Below are 19,915 nucleotides of genomic sequence, written 5' to 3' on the forward strand. Positions count from 1 at the left end.
CACTGCTGAAGACTGGTCAGATATGGTGACAACTGTGGGAAGGCCAGTGGGGTTACAGCTGATGATGAATTCAGGAGGACCAAAAGAGCTACATGGTAGATAAAGTTAGTTTACTTATTTATAGGCTGTATTAGGAGAAATATGTTATCTGGATTGAGGGAGTTTACAGACCCTTCTTGTTTAGTCAGAATATGCTTAGAGCATGTGTATAATTCTATTATCACATTTAAGGACAGACACTGACAAAGTTAAATGTGTCTAGAGGAGGTTAACTAGGAGGGTGAAGGATTTGGAAAATCACTTTATGAAGAATGGCTTAAGTAACTGGAATGTTTAAACCAGAAAAGAGGACACTTAAAGTGGTCCACTGTATGGCAGTGGTCTCCTAAAATTCATGTGAAGGTAGTTAAGAGAAAGAGGAGGAATTAGACTTGTTATTTTGACCATTCTAGAGGCAGAAATAGGACCAATGAATGTAAATTTGGGGAAGCAGATTTTGATTCAAGATTTTAAAATTTGCTGATCATTATAGCAGTGGGTTATGATGCTATAATTATCTAGCAGAGGCTAGTTGGTCATGTCTTGGTAATATTACAGGAGCAGTCACTGCTCAGGAAGAGGTGTGATCAGTAGGACTAGGGTCATTTATGATTTTGTGACTTATCAAGCAGGCTAACAGTGGAGACTTACAAACATTCCCATGAAGAACTTACTACTGTAAGAACTACCTTCCTGCCTTAAATGACTAGAAAACCAGACAAAATATATAAATACTGTTTTTCAGACACTGGACAACAAGTAGTGGAGGACTGTTATTCTGAGAGGAGGGGAATGAAGTGAGCCTTTGAGTGCCCCAGATAACTGTGCTGAGGAAGTCTGCAGACTGCAGTGCAGGGAGAAGGAGCCTAAGGCCAGGAGTCTTGCTGAGCTGGGAAGACAGACTAGAGGTTAGGTAGGCCAGGATGCCTAGAAACTGTGGGGCAGAGGACTGAAGAGGAGAGTTACACCCAGAGAAAGAAAGATTTCTGAAGCTCTGCAGAGAAGTCCACTTACATCTTTGGCAGAGAACTGATCTGTGCGTGGGAGAGAGGGAACTATCCAAGGCTGCGGAAACAACCAGCAGAAATAAGCAGGCATAATAATTCCTGAAATCCACAGGGATGGGAATAATTCTTGTTCTTACAGAGTGGAGAGACCTCATAATACATGGAACCTAAGGCAGAATCCTCCAAAGGGCACTGCCTTAGGAGTGGGGCTAAATTAGATCTAGACTAAAGGCTGTCCTAACAAAACTTAAAGGCTGGAAAGGATGAAGCAAAAGTCAAGGATATTAACTACATCCCAGAACAAAGTCCAGCAGTATGTAAAGGAACATAAGGGTAATTACCTGGCTGTCTAGTGGTAAGGACTGGGAGCTTTCACTGCCGTGGCCTGGGGTTCAATCCCCATTCAGGAACTAAGATCCTGAAAGCTGTGCAGTGCAGCCAAAAAAACAAAAAAAAAAGCAGGGGGTCGGGGAGGGGACATAATAAAACACAGTACAGAAAAATGTAAACTTCATAATGTCTGATAACTACTCACAAGTTAACAGGCATAAAAAGAAGAAGGAAAATATGATTCATAACCAGGAGAAATTCAGACCAAAAATGTCAAGATGATGGAATTAAAAATGACTATTATAAAGAATATAAAGGAAATAAGAACTATGATGAGGGAAGAAATGGAAGACATTTTTTAAAAACAACACAAGTATATTTACACAGATGAAAAAACTTCAATACCTGAAATAGGAAATGCACTGGATGGGATTAATAGCAGATAAGATATTGCAGAAAAGATCAGTGAATGATCCAGAATAAAGCACATACAGAGAGAAAAAGCAAACAAAACCCACAAAAGAACAGCCTCAATGAGCTGTGCTGCTGCTGCTGCTGCTGCTAAGTCACTTCAGTTGTGTCCGACTCTGTGCAACCCCATAGATGGCAGCCCACCAGGCTCCCCCGTCCCTGGGATTCTCTAGGCAAGAACACTGGAATGGGTTGCCATTTCCTTCTCCAATGCATGAAAGTGAAAAGTGAAAGTGAAGTTGCTCAGTTTTGTCTGACTCTTAGCGACCCCATGGACTGCAGCCCACCAGGCTCCTCCGTCCATGGGATTTTCCAGGCAAGAGTACTGGAGTGGGGTGACATTGCCTTCTCCAATGAGCTGAGGGACAATATCAAATGATTAACCTTCTGTAATCAGAGCCCCAGAAGGAAAAGGGACAGAAAAGTCTGAGTAATTTCCAAATTTTATGGAAACTGTAAGTCTATAGTTCAAAGAAGCTCTGTGAATACCAACCATTAGAACATAAAGCATGACACCAAGGCACATCATATTCAAATTGCAGAAAACTAGTGACAGAAGAAAATTTTAAAAGGTGTCAGAAGATAAAAAGATAAATTACAGACAGATGATCAAAGCAGACTTTTAAACAGAAACTATCAGGTCAGAAGACAATAAAACACAATGTTCAAAGTGCAAAAGGAAAAACATGTATCATGAATCATATATCCAGCAAAAATATCTCTCAACAACGAAGGTGAAGTGAAGACTTTCTCAGACTAGTAACAGTGGAGAGAATTCATCACTTGCAGACCTGCACTAATCAGAAATACTAAGAAATTCTTCAGGCAGAAGGAAAATAAAATCAGAATGCTATCTGGCTGAACACAAAGGAATAAACAGTTCCAGGAATGGTAAATATATGGGTAAATATAAAGGATGTGTGTGTGTGCTCAGTCGTGTCTGATTCTTTGTGACCCATGCACTGTAGCCTGCCAGGCTCCTTGGTCCATGGATTTTCCAGGCAAGAGTACTGAAGTGGGCTGCTATTTCCTCCTCTAGGGAATCTTCTTGACCCAGGAATTGAACCCACATCTCCTGCACTGTAGGTGAATTTTTTTACTGCTTAGCTGTAGAGGAAGCCCTGTAAAGGACATTCCCTCTTTATTTCAAAAACCTCTGTAAAAGGTAATTGATTAATGAAAACCAAAATACAATGTATTATGAAGTTAGTAACATATTTAGAAAACAGATTGGCAGCAATAGCACAAAAGATGGTGGGGGAAATGCAAGTATTTGGTTGTAAGGTTCTTATACTACATGTGAAGGCATACAGTAGTTTTTGAAGGCAGAATTTTCAAGTTGTAGATTACAAACCCTAGAGAAGTCATTAAAAAATACCACTAAAAATAAGAGTTATGGTCAGTAAACCAGTGATAGAGATAAAATGGAATAAAAGCTATTTGACCTAAAAACAAAGCATGAAAAGAGGAAAAAAAAAGGGAGAAAAAAGAACAGATGGAACAAACAAAACAAATAGCAAAATGGTAGGTTTAGGCCCAACCATTTCAATAACTGCATAACATATAAATTATTTAACCATTTCAATAAAAGGCAGGGAATGTCAAAAAGTGGGTAAGAAAAGCAAACCTCAACTAGTGACTGTCTCTAAATCCAAATTTAGCAGAATGAAGAAAAAAAAGGAAATCAATAAAATAGAACACAAATGAACAAAAAATAGAGAAAAACAAATGACATAAAAAGCTGGTTTTCTGAAGACAAAATTGATAAACCTCTAGCTAGGGTGATCAGAAAAAAAAAGGGAGAGGGATATAAATTACCATATCAGGAATGAAAGGGAATATCACTACAGATCCTACAGATAGTAAGAGGAATATTTGAATACTTAGGTGAAATGGAATATAAACTACCAAAACTCAAGGAGAAAGAGGCAATCTGATAGCCCTGTATCTAGGTCCCAGTGTTTTTACTGGTGAATTTTAGCAAATATTTAAGAATGAAATAATACCAATTCTACAACAACATTATCCAGAGGACAGAGGATCCAATTCATTTATGAAGCCAAAATCACTCTGCTATCAAAACCAGACAAAGATATTAAAAGGAAAACACAAAGGGAAAATATATTGATTTTTCTCCCTTTAAAAACAGAAATAAAGGTTATGAGGTAATCTATTTATGAACTTTTTGGGTTAACTACAACATAGTAAAATTGGTTAGGAAGTTAACTAGAGATATGTCTGCCAGGAGATATTAGCTATAGTTATTATTTTTATCTCCTTAAAGGGAGAAAAAAGTAGAGAAAAAACCTAGTCATAGCTTTTTAATTTTTTTTAAGTTCAAAGAAAAGTGTTCAGATTCAGATTCTCTCTTCCTTATTTCATACACTTTTTCCAAAAAAACAGGCCTAGCAATTCAAAAGGAGAATGAAATAGTGGGTTTCCACTCATGCCCAAGGCCAGGACAGGACCTCAGTGGGAAGGTTGGGCGTTCCATGGTTAATACAGTTTGGGAAATCTGATTGTTGAATTATGAAAGATTTCCTCTGGTCTTTACCTTGACATGGCTTCCTTCTTTGTCCGAGACAAGGGCCACATAGGTGATTTCATGATGTCTGCAGTACTCTTGTAATTCCTCTTGGGACTGAAACAAATAAACACCAAGCACTTGGAACAGCTTCAAGTAGTTAAGGAGAATGAAAACACTATGCTCAGTGTGTTCTCAAAGTGAATAATTAAACATGTTGATCTTATGGTTTATATAAATAAATATTAAGCAAGAAGAGTATAGAATTCAAAGGAGGAATAAGATTTCTTTTGTTTTCTGTGCTTTCGCTATTGTTCTAAGGGGCCATATCACTCAGTGTGGTCAGGACATAGTAAGAGGTTTTCAAAAGCTTCACATCTTGATGGTTGCTAAATATTAACACACACACACACACACTCAGTGTGGTCAGGACATAGTAAGAGGTCTTCAAAAGCTTCACATCTTGATGGTTGCTAAATATTCACACACACACACACACACACACACACACACTCAGTGTGGTCAGGACATAGTAAGAGGTTTTCAAAAGCTTCACATCTTGATGGTTGCTAAATATTCACACACACACACACACACACACACTCAGTGTGGTCAGGACATAGTAAGAGGTTTTCAAAAGCTTCACATCTTGATGGTTGCTAAATATTCACACACACACACACACACACACACACTCAGTGTGGTCAGGACATAGTAAGAGGTTTTCAAAAGCTTCACATCTTGATGGTTGCTAAATATTCACACACACACACACACACACACACACGGAAAAGGCCTTTGGGGAAAATAAAGGCAACAAAAGAAACAGTAGAAGGTGAAAAGCAGAATTGAAGCGTAAAGCAAAGAAGTATCAGAGCAGAGAAGCCTGCAGGGGACACCCCTGTGCTGGGCTGAAATCACCATCACTGAGCTTATAATTTTACTTTAAGACAGAACACTTCTCTAACAATTTATGAAACAAGTAAGTGGAATAGGATACTGCTCTGTTAAACGATTATAATTTATTGCTCAGCATACTTCTGACATGAATTTTTATATAACACACACAAAAATGGACAGCAGCAGCTGCTGGCAGGTAATGTGGAATAAACAGGTGGAAGGGTAGGGTTCTGTTCCCTAGGCGTCTCTTCATGCTCTGGGGCACCACGAGTGAGGATGAATGTGTGTACAGCTTGGAGGACCACCTGGTAATGCAGCCCCTTCTGTGATCTGCTTGCAGAGAAGTCAGCCATCTGAAGGCCCGCGACTCTACAGGGTAGGCCAGGTGCTCGGTGGTGCCATTCTTCTCATCTCCACCCCCAGAGCAGGGGTTAGGCCAGCTGTGAGAGGCCCGAGGAGACAGAGCTAAAAACACTAGACACAGAATGCCTCTAGGAAGTGTGCTGGGCTGGATAATGGCCCTGCAAAGATGTCCACATCCTCACCCCTGGGAACCTGTGACTACGGTATCTTATATGGTAAAAGGGATTTTGCAGAATGATTAAAGATCTTGAGATGGGGAGATTATCCTGGGTTATCAGGATGGGCCCAGTATAATCACAATGGTCCTGGTAAAAAGGGACAGGAGGGTCAATTTGAGATAGAAGGACAGAAATGTAGTGCAGAGGAAAGAAGGTGCTACCCTACTGAGTCTGAAGATGGAGGAAAGGGCCACAAGCAGGCCCGCAGGAGGCTTCTAGGTGCTGGAAAAGGCAAGGAAGTGGATTCTCCTACTAAAGTCTTCAGAAGAAACCAGCCTTACCAGATACCATGATTTTAGCCCAGTGAAAGTGATTTCAGGCTTCTGAATTCCAGAAGTGTAAGATAACAAATAAGTGTTGTTTTAAACCATTTAGTTTGGTAATCTGTTACTCCAACAATCAGAAACTCCTACAGGAAGCAATTGAAATCATAGAGATAGTTTGGCAGAAACTAAAGCCATTGATGCTGATTTGCTGTTGAAGCCATGACTAGGCGCCCTCCACTCACAGGTGCCTTTTGTCTCCTTACCTGTGACCAGTCATACATGATTTCTGCTGTGATTCCAGCTGACCAGAGTTTCTGGGTTAGGTTGATGGCCCTGGACATGGACATCTGACCAACACTTACAACCAGGAGGTCACAAGAGCTTACTGTAACCTGAATCAGAAACATTGATTACATTTAGAGGAGGGAGATTCCAGGCATGTATGTGAGACCATGGAGGCAGCACTCATATGAAAACAGGCACGTTAAAATCACATACAGCAACATAAACGCACAAGTCTTTGCTTCAAAATGACATGGTAAAAAAAAATGACACAGTCAGAAAATTTTTATATTAGTCTTTTAAGATAAAAGACTTGAAATTATTTCTAAATCATTAGGAAGATATTCTTTTTCTCTGGGAAAACTAATCTTGCCTGAAACACAGATGAAAAAACCATTTCTTTGTAGAATTATGACCAGAGGGCTTTGATATGAGTCTGTTAACAAGGGTAATCTCTCACATTTATGTAGCATATTACAGATAAGGAGAGTCAGGCTACTGGACTAAGGTCCCCCAGCTAGAAAGCAGAGGCTAAGTATCGACACCAAGATTTAGGCTTGTCCCTCACAGCAAAGACAGTCTCCCTAAACCTCAGTCTATAGCTACTACATCTGGGGCTCCATGTGAATGACTACAAAAGGAGAGCCATCTCAGAGCATGCTGGAAAGCAGAGCTAGTACTTACAGGCTCTTCCATGTTGAGGACAGCAGTGGTTATCTTGTCTATGGCTATGCTGACCCCGATGGCAGCAGGAACTGGCCCCAGAGCCTGTGGTCCTCTAAACTGGGGAATCTGTGGAGAGACAGACGGCTCTGGTTATGAAATGGAGAAGAAAGTGTGATGATAGGAAAAGCGATGATTTGGGGGCATGCACTCTAATAGCAACTTATCAAAGGGTTCAACAAAATAAAGTGTGTCAGAGTGTGTGTGTGTAGCAAGAGAGAGAAGCAAGCAAACCTGCAAATTCAGGAGATGTTAATGAATGCTGCACCGAGCTCTGCACTGTTCAGTTTGGCAGCCACTAGCCACATGGGGCTTGAGTATGTGAAATGTCTAATCTGAACTGACGTTTGCTGTATATGTGAAACACACTGGTTGCAAAGACTCAGAATGGAAAAGAATATAAAATAGCTTCTTAATAATTTTTAGGTATTTGATTACATGTTGAAATAGTATTTGGGTACACTGGACAAATGCTAACTGTAAAGACTTAGAAAAAATGTAAATAGCACCTTAATAATTAAAAAATTTTTGATTACATGCTTACATATTATTTTAGATATATTGGGTTAAATAAAATACATTATTAAAATTAATGCCACCTTTTTCTTTTTACTTACTTTATGTTACTAGATAATTTAAAGTTGGATACATAGGTTCTGGACCAAGATGGGTAGATACACTTCTCCCTGTTCCTCTAAGTACAGCTAAAACCCCTGGACACTACAGATAAAACAAACATTAGACGACTCTGAGAGTGGAGAGAAGATGGCAGGCTGACCAGGGACCATGGGGTCCGAGGAACCACATGTGGTGAATTCCCTGGGTTTGGTTTTTGCCTCTTGTACCCAGGACTGAGTGCTGGAGAAACTGTCATCCCAGAAATGCCAAGGAGAACAAACAAAAAAGCCCCAAGGAAAATCTGATCTCTCTGGTCAAAAAAAATCAAGAAAGGGGCAACCAGCAAGACAGCAAATCTGTAGACAATACTGGCCCTGGTTGGCCAAATGTCACAGAAGAAGCATAGACACTCCCACTCATGGCTGAGTGGGGTCAAGACATTCCCCCTTACCCAGAGAGGCCCCACCAAGTCCCAGGAGGGTAGTATCTGAGAACACCGAGGGGAGCCGGGACTTTCCTATCTGTGGGAGTAATGCTTCCCCCAGTGGTGTCAGTGCAGACCAGGATCCCCAACTTCCACCCCACCCAAGTGGTAACAAGGTGCCCCTCCCCTCTTGGGTGGTGCCAGAGGACACTGAATGGAAGCTGGAACTTTCACCACTTTCCAGCAGTAACAAGGCCGCCTGCCAACTCCCCCACCCGGATACAACTGAAAATCAGGCATCGTAACAAGAGCCAGGATCTCAAAGTGAATGAGAAAAGGCAAATCGACAGACACCAACAAAATGACACAGATGTGAGAATTATCGGACAAGGATTTTAAAGCAACCAGCATAAAAATGCTACAACAGGAATCATAAATGGGCTTGAAACAAATAAAAAAAGCAAGGAAGTGGGAGACAAAAAACTCACTGGATGGGCCCAACAGCATAAATGGAGATAACAGGAAAAACAATCAGAAACTGAAGACAAAATCACTAAACTACAGAGAAAAGAGACTGTAAAGAAAGATGTCCCAGAACCATAGGAGCATAGCAAAAGATGTAACATTTGTGTTATCCGAGTTCTAAAAAGAGAGAAAAAGTAAAGCTGAAAAAATTGTGGAAAAAATAATGTCGCATACTATGCTGGATAGTGGTCAAAGTTCCAGCTTCCCATTGAGTCTCCTCTGGCACACCCCAGAGGGGAGGAGGGCCTTGTTATTGCTTGGGTGAGGGTGGAAGTCAGGGATCCTAGCCTCCACTGACTCTGCTGGTGGGAGGCGCACTACACCGAGGCAGATATGGAAGTCCTGACTCCCCACTGAACCCTCTCTGAGGCCTGCTGGCGCTTGGTAGGAGGCTCATTAGCAAAAGACAAACCTATAGATTCAAGAAGCTGGGAAAAATCAAATAACAGGACAAATCCCAAGAAAGTCCTGCCAAGACACATAATTGAACTTCAAACTAAAAGCAAAAAAACAAAAAAAATCTTAAAAGCATCGAGAGTCATCTTTCCTAGGGGGAAAAATAATTCAAATAACCCAGATTTCTCATCAGAATCCAGAAATTTTGGGTAAATACAGTAAACTTTCTTCTTTTCTTGAGTTTTTCAGAGTTCAACACTGGAAGCAAAAAGCACAACACTGTTTGATGTGGACCTCAATGTACACTGAGGAAATATTTAAGACAATCATATATAGGGGATGAGTAAAGGACATAAAGGAGTTAAGGTTCTATTAATATATTCCACTGTATCTCAACTGTGGTGGTAATTACAGGAATCTACATATGTGATAAAAATGGCCCAGAATTAGACACGTACCGTATGTGGAGGTCCGTGTCCTGGGCTTGGTATTTTATTATGGTTATACTAGCTTTAACCATTGGAAGAAACAGGATAAAAAGTACACAAGACCTCTCTGTACTATCTCTGCAATATCCTGTAACCCTATTAGCTATTTACACAAAAATTAAAAATAGTACAAATGCATTTCATAAGACATTTCTATTCCTAGTTGAAATATATATAGGTGTTCAGTAATACCAGTGATTCAATTTTTCTGTAGTTTCAAAACATTTCTTCCCTGGTGGTCCAGTGGCTAAGATTCAATGCTCCCAAGGCACAGGGTCCGAGTTCGATCCCTGGTTTGGGAACTAGATTCCATATACCACAACTAAGAGTTTGCATGCCACAGCGAAGATCAAAGCTCCCACGTATGGCAACTAAGACCCGGTGCAGCCAAATAAGTAAATATTAAAATAACAAGCTGAGGAAGAAGTGCCCTCACCAGCAGGTCATATCTACCACCAGCTGCAAGGATTTCAGATATAGCCCTTTGCCTCCGTCTGATGAATGCCACAAACTGGAAGATGATTCCGCTATGCTGCTGCACCTTGTAAACCAAGCCCAAATTGATCAGGACCTGTCAAGGGAAATGCCACACGGATGTGTCAAGGGCTTGAGATTTAAAGAGTGTGCAATGCTGAAGACCCCATTTTCTATCATGAACATCAGAACAATATATTTAGTATAGACAAAATATTCAGTACACAGTCTGTTGGACTACAGCCTACCAAGTAAGAGGAGCTCTGTTCTTTTCAAGAATAACCACCTCTCTTGAGGCTGACATAGTAAGAATTACCACACAATAGGAATTGTGATGCTCACAAAGAAATTCTGATATAAGCCAAAATTATTACTAGGTATCAAATGTTCCAAAATGTGGAAAGCAGCGTCCTTCTGGAAAAATAAAACACTTAACTAGCATTAAAATAAAACCCATTTCCTCCTTTTGCTATTATTAATGCTACAAATTCGCGCTGCCAGAATCAAACAACCGCCAAACCTGTAACTTTATGCCAAATTTCTTCAACAGTCCAACGACCTCCTCCAGATCTTTTAAGCCGTACTTCACCAACTGGGCAACACCTGTTTTCTGTTTTACTAATGAATTTATGGTTGGGGTTAGATCTTGCAGCTCTCCCTTCTGCTCAATAAATTTGTAGAGTCGACACAGCTGGAAAGCAAGGAGGCACAATTAGCTTCCAAAATCCATGGCAAGAAAGACTCACTTTGCTGCATGTTTCCTATACACAGTGGGGAGTGGCAGAGCTCTTGCACCTCCAAAAGGGTAGATTTTGTGGTCAAGGCTAATTTTAGTCTTTTCCACAGTCCCCACTAAGGATCATTGTTTTCCAACAACTCTAAGGCACCTCGCAGAAGTGCTCCAGGTCCCTACTCACAGTTCATTTTCAGTCCCACACACAGTGAAAGCCGACCCCAGCAGAGCAGACCCTGACACTAGCAGAGCCTCTATTATATATATTTTCAGGCCAGTATTGTTCCTCTTTGCCTTCTTCATGCTCGTGAAATTCCTTGACTATAGGCATGTCAACGAGGGACAGGAAGGCAAGGTTTGACTCTTTCTAACACTACACTGAATTAGGATGGGAATTCCCTGTCCTCCCTTGAATAATTCCTACTTGTAGGCTTGAGATGCAGTTTGGATACCACCTCCTACAGGCAGCCCCCATTGCCTTCTCTTCCGGCTCAGACCTTATCCCAGATCCCAGCTCTCCGCAGCTGTACTCGTCGTCTTCGCCAGGAGGGGGCAGCAGCTAGCAATGATCCATCTGTGGACCGGGCACAGGCCCTGGCCCAGCGCAGTTAAAGAGGAATTAACTATGATCATAAAACCAGAAAAAAAGACTCCAGGGGCTAACGTGGAAACTAACAGGCAAAACTATAGCTACTTTGAGACTACAGGCAGACAGAACCTGGTTCATCTATAAACAGGTACATGGAATTGAAGAGCTGAATGAAGACTTATGAATGAAACTTAAGGTAGTTCCATAATCATAAATCACTTATATTTTTAAAAAATCCCAAAGTGTTAATAATTTCTTTAGTATCTTAAAGATAACATTTAAAAATTTTATGTCTTTGATTTTATTTTTTTCTTAATAAGATTTTTTAAAAAATTATATTATCCCATTAATCAGAGAAGGAAATGGCAACCCTCTCCAGTGTTCTTGCCTGGAGAATCCCATGAACAGACGAGCCTGGCAGGTCCCAGTCCATGGGGTCACAGGAGGCAGACACGACTCAGTGACTAAACCACCACCACCACCCCATTAATAAACTACCAGAAGCATCAGAATTTACACCCCCAGATTCTGGTACTCAACCTATCACCAAGTAACTCCATGTACCGTGGGATAAGTCACACATCTCTTTGGGCTTTAGGTGCCTCGTCTGTAAAATATGAAGACTGGGCCAGATATTTGAAACTTCCCTGCAGTATTTCTACTCCCTCTTCTAATACTCTTAGGGCTCCCCTTTAAAATAATGAGAGTACCAAACGCCTATGCATGCTAAGTCACTTCAGTTGTGTCAGACTTTTTGCGACGCTATAGCCCATCAGGCTCCTCTGTCCCTGAGAATTCTTTAGGCAGGAATACTGGAGTGGGTGACCATGCCGTCCTCCAGGGGATCTTCCTGACTTAGGGACTGAACCCAGGTCTCTTATGTCTCCTGTGTTGGCAAGCGGGTTCTTTACCACTGAGCCACCTGGAAAGCCCACCAATGCCTATATTAGATACTAATTTTTCCATTCTGAACTAATCAAACACACAACTTTGAATTAACGCTTAATATCAAATGACTGGGCTTCCCAGGTGGTGCTAGCAGTGAAGAGTCCACCTGCTAATGAAGGGACGTTAAGAGACACAGGTTCGATCCCTGGGTTGGGAAGATCCCCAGGAGGTGGGCACGGCAACCCACTCCAGTACTCTTGCCTGGAAGATCCCATGGACAGAGGAGCCTGGCGGGCTAGGGTCCATGGGCCTGCAGAGTCGGACACGACTGAAGCGGCTGAGCATACATGCACATCACATGACTAATGGATAGAAATTCAGCAAAAAGCAAAGCAGCTGACATTTTAGCAACCAATGTGGCTATCTTGTGCAAGAGTGAAGTATTTTGAAATGTGATACTAGTTCAGAGAACCTTTTAGGCTTGAACCATTTTAAAGAGTCACTGAACTGAACAGTTTCTTGGACAGATTCTTTGTGTTATTTATACATGGGACTATTTCTGCACATGGCTATGTGCTATGTACATATCTAGGGTATTGCATAAATACTGTCCTTTGTACTAGAATATTATGCCATTGAGTCATTCTGTAGTTATTAATACCTCCTATAATAGTTAACATTTAAAATGCAATCTGGTCTAATTTCCAGAGTTCCTAGCGCTATGTATCTGGTTTACTTTCCCAACCTGCAAACTATTAATATTTGAGTGAGTTCTTTAAACTGTGACACCCCGTGAAAGTCGTGAGCTGAGGGTAGACACATACTGGATGGATCCCCTTATGGCTTTTAAAGGCCAATATGAAAGAAGTAGTTGAAAGCAGTCCATGGACTCTTCCACTGACCTCTCTCTACATCCCTAGCCCTGTGCCTGACACATGGTAGGCGCCCTAGAATCTGAATAACTCTGCCTGGCCTGCACACCATCATATTTTATTTTATCCCATAAGTGAAGTTCGCTCATCACCGTAGGGTTCCCAGGTGGCTCAGTGGTAAAGAATCTGCCTGCCAAGCAGGAGACATGGGTTCCATCCCTGGGTGGGGATGATCCCCTGGGGAAGGAAATGGCAACCCACTTCAGTATTCTTGCCTGGGAAATCCCATGGACAGAGGAGCCTGGCGGGACACAGTCCATGGAGTTGCAAGAGACTTAGTGGCTAAATGACAACAGGATTATGTAACTGAGTGTCTGACCAGGTCTAGAAGGGCTCTGGGAAAGTAAAAAAAAAAAACAAAACCTTCTCTTAAATAAATATTCAGGAAAATGTAAGAAATCCCTGTTGTCTTTTGCTTTTCAGGGGCTCAGTTAAGTCAGAGTGACTGGCAAAGATCTGGGCCCAACCTCATGCTCGAAGAGAGAAGTGACAAACCTATTTACCCTGTGAGATTTTCCTAACTGCCAGTGAGATTTTAGGAGTAAGTAATGCCCCAGAAAAGCCAGAGCTATAATGCAGCTCTGAGGTGCTGGAAGACTAGGAGGTGGGGAGGCCTGTGAGGTGGAGCAAACGATCCTGAAGAATCTACTTCAGCAGAGGCCGAGCAGCGTGAGGTATGCTTGGCAGGAGGCTCCACCGAGCACAGCCTTGGCAAGGAGTGTGAAGAGAAGGATATGCTGTCAGGAAAACAGCATGGAGACGCATTCTTTGATCATGGCCCTGATTTCTCTTCCCGTAATTCCAGACGTTGCCATGGCAGCTACTTGAGGGAAAAACTGTCTGAGGTGGCGGGAAGCGCCGCTGCCTGACTGCAGTGAGAATTTGGCATTTTCTGGAATCACAGTGTTACAGGGACAGCCGTAATCACACCATTGAAAGATACTTACACTATTTGACGACAAGGATAGATTACAAAATTTAGCTTCCACTTCTCTCCTCGTCAGCTTTTCTGTCTAATGGAGAAGAAGGAGGTAACAATGAGAGTCACATTTGGCCGTGAACAAGGTACAGTTTCCAGGCTAATTCTGACAGGTGTATCCTTCATTTTGGACAAACTGCTCCTCATCACGAAAGATGGATTAACTGATTAAAAGACTTTTTTTCCCTCCACAATTCACATAAGCTATATAACTAACATTGTTTTAAAATGTGGGAAAGATTGAGGGTGAGAGAAGGGGGCAAAGAGGATGAGATGGTTGGATGGCATCACTGACTCAATGGACATGAGTCTGAGCAAACTCTGGGAGATAGTGATGGACAGGAAAGCTTGGTGAGTTGTAGTCCATGGGGTCGCAAAGAGTTGGACACGACTGAGTAATTGAACAACAATTCCTGACAAAAAAGAATTAACAAGGGGAAAGCTGTACTTGCTGAATGGTGAGGTGACCCAGAGGAAGAGAGGCTTACCCAGGGGTGCTTATGCTAGAGTCAACTGATCCATATCCCCTAATGAAAGCCACGTGTGGACAGGCTCTGAGTGCCACCCCATGCTGCCAGGCAGCCTATAGAATATGAACAAGAGTGATGGAAAGCTCTCTGCACCATCCCTGGGCTTTCTGCCAGCCTCCCACTGACACTCTGTTCCCCTGCCAAACAGCAGCAGCACTTTGGGAGGAGAAAAGAAACATGAAGAAGCAAACACTAAAGTTAGGACCCTTGATGTGTCCCAGGAAGATGAAATAAAAGCTGGTTGAGCTTTTTAGTGTACAAAAAACAGTCAACCATTACGAACTTCCCCAGCTTATCCTGTCTTAATTATAGGCTGTCTGGCACTGCTAGTGACTGTATCTTCTTGATGTTATTATAAAAATAATATTTAACATGAAAAGAAATTAGAAAAGATAAGGAAGGATTCACCTCCACCCCAGCACCATAATATTTAAGATCTTCACTGTCCCTCCTTCAGGCTTTGCACAAATACCGGAGAGTAATAAATACAACGATGTGGCTAAATTCGGAAGGGCAATGGGAGGTGATGCTGCCCCAGTCTCACATAAATGAGGTGATAAATGAGGCCCCAAGAAAAGTCTAAACCAGTCTCCCCCAGTCTATAAATGACTTCACTGATAAGCTCAGACAGGCTGGAAGAATTATGGGCAGGACATAAGTCTTTTACTATCAAAACTAATACTCCCTTTCTTGGCCTCTCTAAAGGACAATAACAGTGCTTGTGAGATTAACTTAGGCAAGTTAATCTTCATAAAGGGTTTAGAACAATGCTTGGCACATATATTCTGAGCACAGTGCATGCTTAGTAAGGGCTGACTATTTTTAAACTTATTACAGGCAAGTATCAGGACCAATTACTTAGTTATTTTTTTGCCTTAAGAAGCAAGTGAGTGAAGAAGTTTATTACCTTATAAATTAAATCAGATAATTCAATCTTCAGAAGTTACCCTTGCAAACAAACCATGGAGGTGTGCTACTAGGGACTAGTAGCACAAGGCTTAGTACAGGATAAAAGCTCAACCAATACTTGTTAACTATTGATAGAAAAACAAAAACAAAACTGTTGGTAGAATCAAAGCCATTGGTTCTTTTACCTCAGAGCAATGAGGGGAAGGAGATAAAATTCCCAATTCAGTTTTATGGTTAAATCACTAAGAAAATTCTCATCAGCTATTATTATTATCCTTCAATATCAACTCAAAGGAATTAAATGCTTACCACAGCATCATACAGAATAACATAGACTTGGCTGAGTTTATCTTCTGGGATCCCACAGTGTAAGAGTATTGCTTTCAGTAACATGGTATGGTTCAAGTAAATACTGTAATTTCTTTCCTAGGATAGAGAAATTATTATTTTCATTATAAAAGCAACACAGGCACCTGACAAAATCTAGAATCTTACCCCTCATTTACCAAACTGACACAATGGAAGGAATGAATTTCAGCATATTGCCTTCTAGTTTACTTTTTCATATATATTCTTCTTACACTGTTGTGGTCAGAGTATAATATGTTAATAATTTAATCTTTTTCATACACATCAGAAATACTTTCATCTCCAGCTACGTTCAAAAGCCTGAGCAAAGTGACACAGATTTCAAAGTGGGAGAAGACCTGGTTCAGTACTGACTGACCTACAAGCCCAGCTGGTGGAGTATAAGCGCACAGCCAAGGGCATTCACAGGGTGGTGAGCTGTGCGCTGAGCCAGGGGCAGTGGGCTGCACAGACAGTGGCCCTGAAAGAGCATCTCTGCCTGGAGGAAACAGCTGGCAACTAGCATGTGGGTTCTCGTCTCATGTGCTGTGAGAGCTGAGAAGAAAAGGCGGCTGGCCCATCAGGGAGGTTGCAGGCAGGCTCCCGGGCCCCCACTGCAGCTGGGTAGAGAGGTCTATCTGGACAGGGGTGCACGGAGACTGATGGGAGGCCGCTGTGGAGAGAGTAAGAGAGGTGTGCAGTGGGGATGGGGAGGGAAGGCCGAGGAGAGCAACCACTGAGCACACAGGAGCCTCCGCTGGCTGGGGAGTCCACAGAGACCACACAAAGCGAGGCCAGTTGTTAAGCGCCTGGGCGGGGACTTCCCTGGCAGGCCAGTGGTTAAGACTCTGGGCTTCTAATGGTGGGGGCTTGGGTGTGATCCCTGGTTGGGGAACTAAGGGCCCATATGCCACGCAGTGTGGCTAAAATTTTTAAAAATTAAAACCTGTTGCAAATCAACTAAACTTTGATTTAAAAAAAAGAGAGAAAATGCATTCCATGTAATCTAAAGCAATAAACTAATTAGTACATATTTTTTTAAAAAGAGCCTGGGCGTAGGAGGGAGCTGAGGGTTCCCAACATACTCAAAGTATCCTAGGACTCTTAGCTGAATTCCTCAAATTTTGGAATGCATGGAGAAACTATAGCTTCCCCACAACCGAAGAAACAAAAACGAAATTCATTCCTTTCTAGGCGGAGCTAAGAGCATGAGACGTCCCAAAAGCGACATGAAGCCTTCCCAGGGGCTTGAGTGGCAGTGTGATTCCCGGCCAGCACCACCTGAGGAGCAGCTCTATGGCCCCACAGAATCTGCTGAAGGACTCTGTTTAGCAGGATAACCTCGGGATGTTAGGGTCTGGGAAGGAACCTGAAGTGCTGGGAACTCCTGGATGATTTCGTAGATGGTGTAGATGATTTCAGCGGTGGGCAGCGAGCTATTGGTAGTAGAGGTGACAATATCAAATGCACACTCCAGAAGTTCTTTGGGATGAAATCGGTCCAATTTTCGAGGTCTGAACACACGTTCTATGCAATATCTGCGGAGAGAAGCCCGCATTTCTAAGGTCATTGCTTGCTGGAATTACATATGTATAAGAGATTGTTGAATAAAAGAAATAATATGGAAAAATCAATCAATAGTATGATTAAGAGAACAACATAAAGATAGATTTGCCCAGAATAGTCATGCTTTGTATCTAGGTTCCAATTCTCAGTGTTGCCACTATTAAGCAATGGGGTTTATTTTTTTTTAAGTCTGAAATAGACATGAAATAACACAGAAAAATAAGTTTATCATAAGTGTTTGCTTTCTACACAGTGATGCCCACACTTTATGATTAGTAACTGTTTACTTGGAATTGAGAATAAAGGCATGTAAAAGAGCTTTGACTTTGTTTAGGAAAGGAGCTGCAAAGTCAGATGCCTCGCTGACATTGCTCCAATTTATGCAGATCTTGGTGTTTGCCCCTGTGGTATTTGAATGAAAACCTTTCCCCAGCAGTAAGTGCCTGGAGGTTCAGCACTCCTGCTGGGTTTCCTCCACTTCTCCACAAGCTGTTTTTATTCAGTTACCCGTGCAGGCAGTTTTCACACAGAGACCACTGGCCACTTGTCCTTTCAATTAAATTTTAAAAGGGGCCATCTGTGATCAAGAACAGCCAGATGTCTTTTGAAGCAACCATTTGTGACAGTACTTGGTCAAGTGGCTTGGGGACATTTAGAAGGCAGAGAAAAGACTGGGAGTCTCAGGCTGCCACCCAAATGCAACATTCCTACAAACAGGAGGATGCCAGTCTTGATCACAGAAAGGGGTACTGGCGCTGGGCTTTGTGACCATTTTCCAAGCTCAGTACTTTAAACTCCAAATACTTGACTGTGTAATGATCACGGTAGATGAAATACTCTTTTTGGGTTTCTTTCCCACGTGCACCAAATGAACCCCCATTTTTTCTTACCGCTTTAAATTCAATATATTATTTCTCGCCACATATCTTGCAAAAGGAACCTGAAAAATAAAGTTTCAAAGGTCAGTATCAAGAGGTGCTGACCACTACTCCTTTTGTTTTTTTAACCTTTGAGTTGTAAGTCACCCTTTTAAAGTTTACAATTAAATGGTTTTGAGAATGTTCACAAAGCTGTGCACTGCTTGCCACTCACACTCCTTGGAATGTTTTTGAGTTGGTCAGTCAGCAGCTGATCTCACTGCTGGATATAACACCAACCTTATTTGCTGTGGCATTTCTTAGGTTCTTAAGTTTGAGAAGGAAATCACTTTAGTGAAATATACTCTGCCAAATTTTATTCTGTGCAAGTTATGTGATGACCTGTGAATTTTTTTTTAAGTGTCACATAATACTGCAGTCAAAATGGGTATTACCTCTTACAAATTTCCTGACTTTCTCATAGATCTTACAGAAGAAATTCTTAATAACCACCCACTAATAATCACCACAGTTTATAAAACCATTACCAGATTGCTTCAAGAGATCTGACGTGGTATCATTAACTAATAGGTCAAATTCTCAAAGGGCAATTATTTTTTATTTGGGGGGATTTAATATATTTGCTCCCAGAAAGAAAGCTAATGTTTAACAATCTGCATTTTAGTGTCCTAATGTCTAGACAATAAGGAGCCAGTTTTAAGTATAGTTATGTAAATATTTGCCCTTCTGTACTTTCTCTAACAGAGCCCAAATCTGATATGCTACCTACTCACCTCTCACTCAAAATAATCCCAAACCACCTGACTTACTGCAAAAGAAAAACTACATCCAAGGGCATACAAGGAATTTCCTCTTAAACCATAAAAGCAAAACATGTTCTTGCAATACACTGCAAAACACAGATATGAAAAAAAGACAATGTCCTGATTCCAGACCTCCCTCCAGAAAAATACAGTCAAAAGTTCAAGTTTTTGACACTTCAGTCTCGGGATACAAACAAGCTGATATGTGTCATTATTCACATGCATGTAGGAGCACTATATATATCTCAAACATACCAGGTACATTCAAATACCCATCTCTATGTACATGCTCAGCTGTTTTTTTTTTTTAAGCTTTTTTCATTCTCTGTATAATAAAAATGGAATTCTTCAGTTCAGTCGCTCAGTTGTGTCCGACTCTGCGACCCCATGAACCGCAGTACGCCAGGCCTCACTGTCCATCACCAACTCCCAGAGTCCACCCAAACCCATGTTCATTCAGTCGGTGATACCACCCAACCATCTCCTCCTCTGTCGTCCCCTTCTCCTGCCCTCAATCTTTCCCAGCATCAGGGTCTTTTCAAATGAGTCAGCTCTTTGCATCAGGTGGCCAAAGTATTGGAGTTTCAGCTTCAACATCAGTCCTTCCAATGAACACCCAGGACCGATCTTCTTTAGAATGGACTGGTTGGATCTCCTTGCAGTCCAAGGGACTCTCAAGAGTCTTCTCCAACACCACAGCTCAAAAGCATCA

The 19,915-nt window shown here is 41.7% G+C and overlaps 1 protein-coding gene across 2 annotated transcripts in view; it reads right to left on the reverse strand.

The window, feature by feature from the left end:
• Nucleotides 1-19,915, reverse strand: part of EIF2AK4 (eukaryotic translation initiation factor 2 alpha kinase 4) — a 102,086-nt gene that overhangs the window by 9,617 nt on the left and 72,554 nt on the right. The window contains exons 24-32 of one of the 2 annotated variants that reach the window (XM_018054468.1): nucleotides 18,413-18,462; nucleotides 17,326-17,494; nucleotides 15,918-16,034; nucleotides 14,138-14,203; nucleotides 10,569-10,739; nucleotides 10,011-10,145; nucleotides 7,085-7,192; nucleotides 6,382-6,510; nucleotides 4,402-4,488 (exon numbers count right to left, since the gene is read on the reverse strand). In XM_018054468.1, the coding sequence (XP_017909957.1) occupies nucleotides 4,402-4,488; nucleotides 6,382-6,510; nucleotides 7,085-7,192; nucleotides 10,011-10,145; nucleotides 10,569-10,739; nucleotides 14,138-14,203; nucleotides 15,918-16,034; nucleotides 17,326-17,494; nucleotides 18,413-18,462 (1,032 nt within the window). The remainder of the gene's footprint in view (nucleotides 1-4,401; nucleotides 4,489-6,381; nucleotides 6,511-7,084; nucleotides 7,193-10,010; nucleotides 10,146-10,568; nucleotides 10,740-14,137; nucleotides 14,204-15,917; nucleotides 16,035-17,325; nucleotides 17,495-18,412; nucleotides 18,463-19,915) is intronic. The other variant, XM_018054469.1, reaches the window with a different exon arrangement.

The sequence above is a fragment of the Capra hircus genome, chromosome 10 (genome assembly GCF_001704415.2).
Source record: "Capra hircus breed San Clemente chromosome 10, ASM170441v1, whole genome shotgun sequence".
Lineage (NCBI taxonomy): Eukaryota > Metazoa > Chordata > Mammalia > Artiodactyla > Bovidae > Capra > Capra hircus.